This window comes from Hippopotamus amphibius, chromosome 8 (assembly GCF_030028045.1).
Source record: "Hippopotamus amphibius kiboko isolate mHipAmp2 chromosome 8, mHipAmp2.hap2, whole genome shotgun sequence".
NCBI classification, from domain to species: Eukaryota; Metazoa; Chordata; class Mammalia; order Artiodactyla; family Hippopotamidae; genus Hippopotamus; species Hippopotamus amphibius.
This window is the reverse complement of record NC_080193.1, coordinates 114,545,740-114,558,063: the sequence shown is the minus strand read 5'-3', so window position 1 is coordinate 114,558,063 and position 12,324 is coordinate 114,545,740. Positions and strand designations below refer to the sequence as shown.

The window sequence follows — 12,324 nt, the reverse complement described above, 5'->3', positions numbered from 1 at the left end:
AATATAGTTTCCTGAAAAAATTAACCTCTTGGTATGTTATAAATTCCTCTGCCTATATGTAATTTGATTTTTTGTCAATTAAGGCCGCATTTGAATTGATTCAGAGGAAATTTCTTAAATTAAAAAAAAAATTATAAATCGTATAAAGTCATAGTCCTATCAATTACAAACATCAGTTTTAACATTGATACTTCTTTAGTGATTGAAAGACAATTCATACTTTGAAATATGTGCACAGAGAGCTTTTTGATACTCCATTACTACTATTTTTTAAAAGAAATTTTTTTGGGGGATAGGAGGCATTTTTTAAAAACCTGCCTCCTGGTTATCTAGGAAGGCGATATGATTTCATAATACATGAGATGATGTGCCTTGAGCTATGAGTTAAACTACTTGCTAATCTACTGGGTCGTGCATATTGCTTCGCTGTTGTGTTGCAAAGTCATCAATAAATGGAACAGGGAGGTTTCAGTGAGCAATAGCTCAATTTCAGCACACTTAAATTGCTTCAGTAAAAATGCAGGCATTTTAATCACTCTCAAATATTTGATGAACTTGATAGTGTCTTACTTAAAGACACAGAAATCTCTCTAAATAATAATTCTTTGTAACCAAATAGTTTTTAAATTCTCATAAAAATGGATCTTTGCTCCCTTATTGGTGTTTGACTAGTCTAAGCTCAGGAAAGCCCAGCATAAAGTGTACTTGTGGATAGGGGCTCATTTGGTCATGCAGGTGTTTCTTTATGTAATCCTGCCTTTGAAGCTTAACTCACCCCAACTCACTCCTTGTCATTTCATTTACTAAATTATTTTCTTCCTTTTAGAACGGGACCTATTTGGAGCAGAACCTTTTGACCCATTTAACTGTGGAGCAGGGGATTTCCCTCCAGATATTCAATCAAAATTAGATGAGATGCAGGTGACTATTTTAAGAGATTGGCCCATAAATGTGTTTTTTTTCTTTTTCTGTGGGATTAAAAGAATGTTACATACTAAAACTACCCTTCCCTTGAACTATTATCAACTTACTTAAAATAATAATAATATACATTTAGACCTAAAAATACTCAGATGCTAAGGATAAGGTTTTGTTGTGTTTTGTTCTTAATGGTGTGATTTACAGTGGCAATAAGATGGTTCATTTTTTTATACAAAATTACATGAATTCTTCATAAGTTAATGATTCAAAATCCAAAAATTAAAAGGTCCTTGCACTAGATTTATAAGAATTGATCTCAGCCTTAACGGTTATGAATTTCAAAATTGTGAATGGGTGGGTGAAGGAAAATCTTTGTAAGAATGAAATCAGTCTCTTTTAAAAAGAAGCATTGTGAAGGGGGTCAACTGTATGCCAGTGGATGGAAACTAAACTTTCGATGGTGAACACACTGTAGTATATACAGAAGTTGAAATATAATGTTGCACATGAAATTTATATAATGTTATAAACCAATGTTACCTCAATTAATTAAAAAAAATTAAAGCTGAAAGCTAAAACCAAGAATTCCAAAGGAGGAGGGGTGTAAAAAAAAAAAGGAAGCATTGTAACTGTAGTTCATAACTTCTGGGCTCTTACTGAAACAGCAGACACCCAATGACAACTTCCTTAGGAATGTAGTCCAACTGGGTTTTCATTTCTTTCTCTCTTTTATTTTTCAATTCCAAATTGTCTGGAAGTTTGAAGATATTGTTTATAAAACTTTGTACAGTGGACCATGATTAATAATTAGTCTTATAAGCAATATTTAATAAAGTCTTCTCTTTATATTTCTCTTTACTTTTGATGAAGTTATTATATCCTATTTTTCATCTGAAAGACAATATATACATGGTAGAATGCAGGCAGAGACCAATTATATGAAGCTGATTGAGAAGATGTGGTGAAGAGAAGGAGTGGTTTTTATTTATTAGGCCTGGGTTAATACATTTACTCTCTGTGCTTCATTTCCTGGAAAAAAAATTAAGAGGTGGATTATGATCTTCTAACACTGATAGAACACTACTTCATAGAAAGATAACACATATCCTTTCACTGATTTTGGACTGAACGTATGAAGCAGTCTTCTTTTCTAGGTATTATGTGAATTTCCTTATTATTCCAGATATAATAGTGCTTCTGCATTTTAAAAGTTGGATTGCTTAACATACCTTGAGGTTTTTAAAGAATATGTTAAGACAAAAATTCCTCAAGTTGTGTGATTTATAATTCCCTTTTGCATGAAAAATTATTTTAAATCCTTAATGTTGACAAACTATTATAACATTTCTTAAATATTTACAAAAAAAGTTATGTACATTTTATCCTTATAGTTCTTAGATAACGATTAATTCAAAACATAAATTAAATAAAAGCAAAATTATAACACCTAATAAAATTCAAATTAAGAATTTTAATATGACATCGTGGATTATTTTATTTGGCTGAAACTAAAACCACTAACATCATACTTCTGTTGATATTAGCACGTATCTTGTTTGATCACATAATTTCCCCATGTCTTTCCTTTAGGTCAGATACTACGAGTGTTTCATCTAAATAGTACATGATTATTTAGTGAGAATGCTTTCTTTATTTCATATGAAATCAATTTATTTCCCTTTTCATTAGTTTTACCAGTTATGCTTGTACTACCTGGGGACTAATGCTTTTGTAAGAACAGACACAAACATGGGCACTAGTATTTGTTCTCAAAGGTTATACAAACCACAGAGAGTTTCTATTAATGTTTTTTAGATTTTCACACAGCAAACGTTTTCTATAGATTTTTGAAGATAAGCCTGTATCTCCAGATTTTTGTAGGAACCCAGTTTGAGAAACACTGTGTTAGAGTGATTTTAACGATGTGTTAGTCAAATAATGTTACACTGTGGTATTTTCCTTTTGTTTTTGTCATTTCTAATATATTCTTAATGTCTTTTTATATTCTTTTCTGCTTTCATGATGGGTAGCGCCAGAGATGGTTGGTATATTATTTTTGTAATAATTTTAGACAACTTACAACTTCTTAAAGCTAAACCTTAATATTTGCATGTTTTATTTAATAAGTATTCAAATAGTAGTTTCATGTGGATATGTCTGATTATTAGTTGATTTAAAGAGGTTTTATAACCTGTATTTTGAAGTTATTTTTCAGTGACTCATTTATTATCGCATTGCCAGCTTCATTGCTTGCCTGTTTCTTTTAGTCCACAATTTGTTTGCAAGGTCACTTTAACTAAAGTAAAGTAGTATTTTATCTAAAGTCTATAATGACTTTTGTTATTAATCTTGTTAGCCTAATTAATTGAATGCACACATTTAGCTACTGTTTTTATCTTTGCAAATAATGTAAAAACTTAATACAGTGTAATGAGCTGTATCAACTATATTGAGTTAATATAGATTTTGGATTTTCCTCTTTTATTTAGAGTGGAAATCATAGAAATATCACATGAAAGTAAGAATTTATGCAGAAATGATAAGCTATATTTTTTATAAATTGCTAGAAATTTAGATATTTATTTGAAATTGATTATGTGGTTATAGGATTTGACATAATTTAAACTTCTCAGTATATGTCACCGACAGGCAAATCAGTGTAATAGTATTGATACCTGGAAGTGTGCCTTGTATGTTATAATAATTTAATAAATTATAAAAGGAGCATGGCAAGTCAATGAAAGATGAAAGAATTTTGCATTAAGTGATGTTAAGTCAACCAGTTAATAATTTGGGAGAAGATCAATGTATAGCTGAAACGTACAGCAAATACTCAGAAAAATTTTAGAAGCCTCAGGCAGTTTAGAATGTTTGAAATACAATTAAATATTTATCAGATCTTTCAATTGGAAAGAAAGTTTTATGAGGAAAAGGAAAATATGTGCATATAATCTCCTATAGAACTTCTAGAGTTCATTTAAATTTTCTCTTTAAAAAATATAACTATATCATGTACACATAATTAAAGTAGACAAATGATTAGGAAACTAAATAATCAACAGATAAATTAAAAAGCAGTAGTTCACAAAAGAAGATCACAGAGGGCTACATACTTGTCGACATGTTAAGTCTAATCAAAGGAAGCATATAAATTAAGAACTATAAATGATACTTTAAGCTGGCAAATTAAACATTTTATTTTTTTACTAATATGAGTGCAAATGAAAGTGTGATGAAACAAGCACTCTAAATTATTGCTGGGCCAGAGGGTCAGTTCCTAGCATCCCTTTGGGGAGTAATTCGTTACTAATAGTTGTATTTCTATTTGATATCAAAAGCTTTAATACAATCTATTCTGGGGAGAAAATAGCTATGAATGTAGAAAATCTCTATGCATAAAAACATCCAGTTAACCTTATTTATAATTGTAAAATACAGGAAATGAATCATATTAAAATTAATAGAACATTATAAAATCATCAAATTAGTTTTACAGGGACTCAATAAAACTTGTTCCGCTAAGGTTAAAAAAAGAATATAGAAATTTACATATAATATATATAATACATTAAATAAATAAGTATATATAACATATAGTTATTTATATTATCAATATTATTTTTAAACTTATAGGTGGAAAAAAAGGAGACTCAAAGGACATACTTCAACATGTTAATCATTGCATATGAATGGTTTTCTTCTTCCTTGATATGCTTTTCTCCCTATTTCAAAGTAAGAAAATGCAATTGCAATTGGGGAAAATATTTTGTGTAAAAATACATTAATTAATAATATATCAATAATAAAATCATTATGTTGTGTGATAGGAGTTCAGGATAGTTTCCATCACTACATAAATTAAATAACCCTTATTTTCATTCAGAGGTTTAAAATTCAGGAGGCTATGGAAACCTTAGAAGGATTTAGAATCCATTAAATCATGACTTCCTAAATGAGACCTAGAGTCTGTCAAAAGGGGTAATTAAGTTAACTAAGAGGACTCCAAAAGGATCCTTATAAAAACATGGAGATATTCTTATAAGTGACATACAAACATTTTTTGTTGTTGTTTAAATAATGATTGACCCCTATTTTATTGTGATTACTATTCTGCCTTTCAGATACTGATAACACATTGATAAATAGTATTTTCAGAGTAATTGAAGTGATAGTGGTTTAACTTCAGAATAAACTGATAAAATTTAAAAAACAGTGGTATCAAATCTTTTCAAATGTAATACATATCCATATCTATCTATTATCTAATATTCCAGAAAAACAGTACATAGATCCTCAGATATCCAAATAAAATATTTTAAAAAGCAATTTATTTACAATATTTTCAAAGTATTGATTTTTCTAAGTATTTGGCAGCTGTTTAAAAAATATGCGTACATGTGGCAAAATATTTCTTCTTGTGGCAAGAATAGGCTTTTAAAAAATTGGTAAGTACTCTGACTTTTACTTAACTAAATATAATTTGTATTCCAAGTACCAAGAAGTAGTTTTGAAAAACCCTTAATGTGATGGCATTGCCGTGTGGTCTTTGTGCTGTAGACAGAATGAAGAGCGTTCTCTAAACATTAACAGCGAAAAAGGTGTGGCTTGCATTTTGTAGTGATTTTCTTCCTCTATACGATAATGTTTACATTGGATTTATAGTAAGTACATTAAATACTGGTTCTAAATGAGAGTAACTTGAGGAAATGCAAATGAATATGCAATTGGTTAGTGCAGGAGTAGATATCATCTAATTAAACAAAACACAAGGGACTTCCCTGGCATTCCAGTGGTTAAGACTTCTCCTTCCAATGCGGGGGGCCCGGGTTTGATCCCTGGTCCAGGAGCTAAGATCCTACATGCCTTGTGGCCAAACTACCAAAATATAAAACAGAAACAATATTGTAGCAAATTCAATAAAGACTTTAAACACACACATGCACAAAGCAGAACAGAGGACAAAAGCCTTCTTTTTGAGAGAGATTTTCTTTCCCTCAGGAATAGACTTCTGTTTACATTTCATTGGTGAGCAAGGATGGGGATAGGGGAGGTGGTAAGACAAGAGATGTCACATAGTTCAATTACCTCATGCAGAAAAGAAGAAAGCTTTGAATAGCGAAGGACAAACTCTTTTGCCACTAACTTTAAACTCAAAATCTTTGAAAAAAATGTTTTCATGGCAGTTGGGTACTTGCTATCAATAAATCAAAGACAACTTAACTTCCAGAAGCATCTAAAACATTCTAGGGGTGAGTAGAATTCAAAGCAATAATTTGCAACTACAAGCAGCTGCAAGACTAGTAGAGGAAGCTTTCTCCATGGCGAAGTAGTCTGCAGTCCTGTGTTCCACATAGGCTACAGCATTGCATTTAGGGACTGCAATGCAATTTATTTTACCAGGCTCTGGACACTGGTAACCAGGAAGAAAAGGTGAAAACTATCAGGTTGTCATCAACTTGAGGCTAGCTATCTTACTTATACTTAAACGAATATTGCCCTTTAAAGCCAAGGGATTTAAGCTACAGTAGAATGACATAAAGTAGACTTTACTGAAAAGAAACGTTTAAGTCTTAAAATTACTTCCACAAATTTCTGTTTTCTTCTGTCTCTTATGCGTGCTAACCTAATGCTCATGGGTATAAAAGCACTTGATAAAAATTTGACAAGCCAACATTTGACATATAATTATTTCTTAGTTGATCAAAGCATGAAGATTTCAACTTCTGTTCATAGTCTCTTTCATTTATGGAGTTTTGGGTTTTTTTAATATTTTTGGCTATGAGCATTTCCTATTTTAATGATTTTATTTTATTTTGCAGGAGGGGTTCAAAATGGGACTAACTCTTGAAGGTACAGTGTTTTGTCTCGACCCATTAGACAGCAGGTGCTGATGTCAAGAACAAGAGGTCCTGAATCTGTTAAATTTGTTTTGTATACATATATATCATCCATTATTACTTATGACAGATATTATACATGTGCCAATATATTTTTGAATCTCATAACTTTTTGAAAATTATTTCAGTAAAAGTTCCACATATATTCACTGTTGATCTGTAGCATTTTGTTTTAAAAACAACTCATTGTAAAGTAAATCATGCTTTTATGTTCCTTTCTGTTTGTTTGTAGAAGAATTTATAATTGAAAGACAAATTTTCCAAATATTTGCCCATATGTGATTTCTAAATAATTAGCGTCTTCAAATTTGCGTTCATTCTCTAGGCTGCCAGTTTATTACTGATTTCCCAAAAGCCATACCTTAATGATGCCTTTCAGAGTCCTAAAGAGATATACCAATGCCAAACTAAATATATTCTATATTGAAACCAATAAACATGTTACCATTCATTAGACAGATGTCATTTTATGTATGAAATGTTCATATTACTGTGAAAATGTAAACTTTGAATATAATACCACCAGATCATTTTTTAGCAGGTAAAATAACAAAAATGTAAATTCCAATAATAATTAAACTAAATGTATTTAGAGTGCTTATTAGTCAATGCAAGGTAATAATGTTAGTCATTATCAGCTATACTCTAAATATTTTATTTATTTCATACACAAAGATTGTGGGAAAAAATGAAAATTTGCTATTTACAGAACACTTAAAATTTAATTTCTAATGAGATAAGTTACATTACTAAACATCTAAATATCATCTGACCCAATGTTTCCTAAAAAAACATTTGGAATATATGCTGTCTATAGTTGCAGTATCTATTACCCATATTTACTTTACCAAATATATTTTTTCTCACTGAATAAGACTATCCTTCTTATATTTTCTCCTTTGATAAAGATATTTTCTCACCAAAATTTACTTTGTGATGGCCCATTAGTGTTGATACTTGTAAAAATCTGTGGCACCTGTTCTTTATGAATTATCGATATTATTTAGCAAATTTAATTTGTTTTGTTAAAGTCAGAATCTCATTTTTCACAAAAATGAAATTCCTGCTCAGTTCATTCTTTAACGTGAACAATAACATTTTCTTGCAGCTGATTCTTGATGTGCTGATGAACTCTGACTTTTAAAAATGTTTGTTTCCTACACCTTTGCCCATTATGTAACAGACTGTAACTTGTACTAAGTGCAGCAAAAACTTATGGTCAAATATATAATTTGGTTCATCACATTATAAGAAAAATAAATTAAATTAATGAAAATGTGAGCTTAGATTGAGGGTAGAGCTCAAAAATTTTTCTTTTAGTCATGGGAATTTCCTTCACGTGCTAAAGGTCTTATGCAATATTATATTTGTATGTCTCCCCATAATGTTCTATGATATATATAAGCCTTCTTGTTTGCTTTCTGTTATCTGCTAAGTTGTATCTTAATTAGAGTAGTATATGTTTCATAAAGAAGAGTCTTTATAATTTTGTTTGTCATAGTATTTTGGAATTTGTATAATGAGGATGCTTAGAAGCCATATCAATGGCTTTTTTTTAACAGATAGAATTTGTATTTTTATTGTACTTTAAAAAGCTTTATGTAATAGGTATATATTTAGTGGCAATTTATTATCAATGGTAAGACAATAGAGTACTTTGCACATTTAAAATATGTTACTTTACCAATTTTTAACGGTAATCAATTCTGCTACTGGCATGATTAAATAGTATATAATTGGTTATTAATTATGAACATTTATTTCACCAGTGCATTTTTATGAAGATCCAGTTGCAAATTGTATAAACTCAATAATATGTTTGATTTTGCTGAGAAATAAATGATTTTAAATAAATTACATTGTATAACTTATATTTGTATATTAAGTCATTAAATAACCTTTAATTAATTTAGACACATTCTGAAGCTAATTTCATGCCAGGTTTTCCTGGTCGTAAATTGGTGCCAAAAGAAAGACAAAAAGAGAAAGAGAAAGAAGAAAGCAGAAAAAGACTTTAACTTCATTTCTTACAGCCCACACACATTTTAGCTTTATGATCAAACATCATTCAGTTGTGAAAACAGTGGATTTCATCCTGCTGATGAGAGAGGTCATAGTTTGGTTCCTTTCACCAGAAGCATCTGGTGTAATAACTGTAGTATGTGAATATCTCTCTTCAGAACGGAGAGCCTTTTTTATCCTAATAATACAAAGAGTATCTTGGCTGATGGTCTTAAAAAGGTGGACTTGATAATAGAATTTGAGTTTTGGCTAATTAGAATATCATGAAATTTTGAACCTATTTAAAACACAATGTTAAGTATTTTAATGGTACACAGGACATGCACAGCCTTTGCACACCAATGAGCAATTCATCCATTCGTTCAATAAAATTCATTTGTTACTCTGTGAATAGCATATATTAGGCGGGTAAGTAAAAATCGCATGTTTGCTAACAGACATCATTAAATCGAAGATGACAGGATCCCTGCCTTCAGTTAGCTTATTGTCGTAAAGGGAAAGTAAGGCAAACATATGAATTAATAAATGACAACGTATATGTATTAAAGTACTGTGTGAACCAAAAATTTCCTCTAGAATATTAATATTTAGCTATGTTTAAATTTGGGTGCCTAGCACTGGCTAGTGTCTTAATGTTAGATATCCAGTGCGAGGCTTATGAAGACTGGCCAATGACAATAATTTTCTCCATCTCTTTTTGTTCCTTATATTTTGGATATGATTTTTTAAAAAATTTTAGTCACATTATGGGAATTAATTTTCAGATAGAACTTCTGATAGATTTTTGTGTTGTTGCATTTCTAAATACTGACTTTTATTTTTACTCTTTTTCATGTTACTTAACATAACCATGAACAAAACTGGCTGTTAATATTTTTCTGTTCCAGTGTTTCCATCTATAGTTCCAAATTCAATATTTATTCATGATTTTGAGTTTCAACCTCTGTTATATTACTTGAAGAATCTTGGACTCAATTTTGACAACTAAGTCTCAGACTCCACCCAAACTACACTCTTTACAGGCCGCTAACTCACTGTTGGTATGGACATGGCTAGTATTGCCCCCCAGACGCCTGTGTCTCATGCTGGAAGTGCCTAACTTAAGTGTCCTCTCCTTCCTAGATAACCTCAGACAAATGTCTCAAGAACATCCCCCTCCAACACCCATCTCATAAATTTGACACAAACCTTAATTCTTATACACTTGTTCCATGTCTTGACCTTATGCTATTAAGGTCCAAATGTAACCCACTTATAGAATTCTCTCTCTCAAAACATATTTCTCTGGAATTCATCTAAAGTAGGATTCCCTTACACTAGAGAGGAGACCACCTCCTAAAATAATTTATGGTCTTCTATTTCCTTACTTTCAAGTGGATTTTTATGAAGTTGGGTATTATTTAAATAGCAGAAGACATTTCCTTTCTCTGAAGTCATTTCTTTCTACTCTAGTTTATGGATTCTAAGACACACTACTTCCAAAATCATAGTTAATAATAAACAAGGATGGCATACTAAAGAAAGATTTGAGTTTGGAAGCTCACTTCAGATTTTTCTGACACTACCATGATAAATTGTAATAGCTGAATTTCTTATTTCTGTATCTTATTTCTGTTGGGTTTTGTGTGAGCTGATAGTACTACTACAGCTATATAACTAAAAGTTTTCTAATTACCTTATATTTACCTTTAGCCACATTTTTGGTGTTTATTCAGATGCACACTCAAAATTCATTGAGCCAAACATTTCCAGCTTGCAAGCAGCTCTGTAGGCACTTTGGAACTTGCATTAGACTTTTAAATGTTGCTGTTTTCATTTAAGGAAGTCTGGCTAGAAACTGCAGGAGCTATCTTCTAAAAGAATTCCACCCTCACCCCCCCCCCCCAAAAAAAAAGAATTCCCCAGTATGTGTTAGACCTAATTAAGTTCTCTGTTTAAGGACATTCTGAAATCTCATAGCATTTTCTCCATAAATTTTAGTTTATTAACTTATTATTAATATATATTGCAAAAATCAATAAAATACTGTCTTGGAAACATCTTTTAAATAATTTTAATAAAGCATTTTTCTAAAACTTTTCTGTTTGTTTAATAAAGTTTTTAAAAAACTTTTCTATTTATCCTCCAAAAATCTTAATGAAGGGTCGCTTTGACAGTTTTGCATCTTCCTTGGTACCACACACAACACTATCTATAAAATGTTCAGTAAAAGGTTGAATGATTCTTTGGCATGTTTCTTGCCAATGATGTGAATCAAAACTTCTTAGGCTCTCTGTGAAAGAAAAGAACAACATGCCTTCCAAGTAAATCTTAGGAGAAGATAACTACTTTGTCCTCTTTGATAAAATCTTTACCAGTATTTTAACTTTTATGCAGCAATGATTTGCTAAATAAAGACCCTGACATTCTCCATGAGCATCTATTAATCACCATAGATTCACAGATAAAGGAAATCTGGCTCAGTCAAAGGAAGAAAAACAATTGACTATTGTTTATACCAATTATGTTAATATTATTTATTAATTGATTATTATAGCTTCAGTGAGGCTGTGAAGATTCAAAGATGAATGTTGTATAATTAAGGCACATTGCCTGTACTCAGAGGGTGGAGAACTATATTTGTTGAGCATGTGAATTAAAGAATGATAGGTAAAGACTCAAACTATGTCTTTCCTTGAATCCCATATTGTAGTCATACAGTTTTTGTTGGCTTTAAGTATTTTTAAGTTCATTTATTTGTCCTTAGCTTTTTATTGTCCTCTTACTTCAAATGACATTTCATAGGAACATGTTGGGGCCCTTCCCAGTTGACTATTCCTTCCCCTCTGTCTGGCCAGGCTGCTATGCTCTAGTCTGTTCCAAAGGTCACTTGTTCCAGTTGAAATAGCTGTCTGGATGGCCTGGAAATAATCCAGATACTGGTTCTTTCCTGTAAAGAAAGCAAAGAAAGATGTTTGTTTCTTGGCTACATTTTGAAAGAAAAAAATAAAAGAATTTTATGGCTAAGTCTACTGATAGTTGAAAAAATTAATGTAGCTCTGGGACTAATTTAAAAGTATTATTTTCCAGTGCTGTGTGTCATTTTGCTTTTTTATATACTTTTTATAATTTAATGTGAGTATCATTTAATAGTTGGTATTAAATAGCTAAGTACATGTAGGAAGTGTATGAATGCAGAGAGATTTTAGCAAAAACTCAGCTTAATTTATCTCACAAACACATACACAAACACGTACACAATTCATTTAGCTATTTAGTTTTCCATTGATTGTATTCTTGGCTTTAATTGAAAAAAAAAAAAAAAAAACTTGTACTTGACAGTACAAGGAATGGGAGGAGATGGATAGTGAGGGGATAGTCATAAATGTTCAGAGATATCAACTTAGCCACTCTTGGCAAAGTGACTATGACCAGATACCTGACCTGTTCATTTTTCAGACAATTTGGACCATTTGCAGGCTAGGGAGTAATAAGTATGAAGCAA

The 12,324-nt window shown here is 30.9% G+C and overlaps 1 protein-coding gene across 2 annotated transcripts in view; it reads left to right on the top strand.

The window, feature by feature from the left end:
* The window catches only part of GULP1 (GULP PTB domain containing engulfment adaptor 1), a 263,361-nt gene extending 254,759 nt beyond the window's left edge, over nucleotides 1–8,602 (top strand). For both annotated transcript variants that reach the window (XM_057746407.1, XM_057746405.1), the window contains 2 exons: nucleotides 827–921; nucleotides 6,741–8,602. In XM_057746407.1, coding sequence (XP_057602390.1) covers nucleotides 827–921; nucleotides 6,741–6,812 — 167 coding nt within the window. In that variant the 3' untranslated portion in view covers nucleotides 6,813–8,602. The remainder of the gene's footprint in view (nucleotides 1–826; nucleotides 922–6,740) is intronic.
* Nucleotides 8,603–12,324: the final 3,722 nt, after the last annotated feature.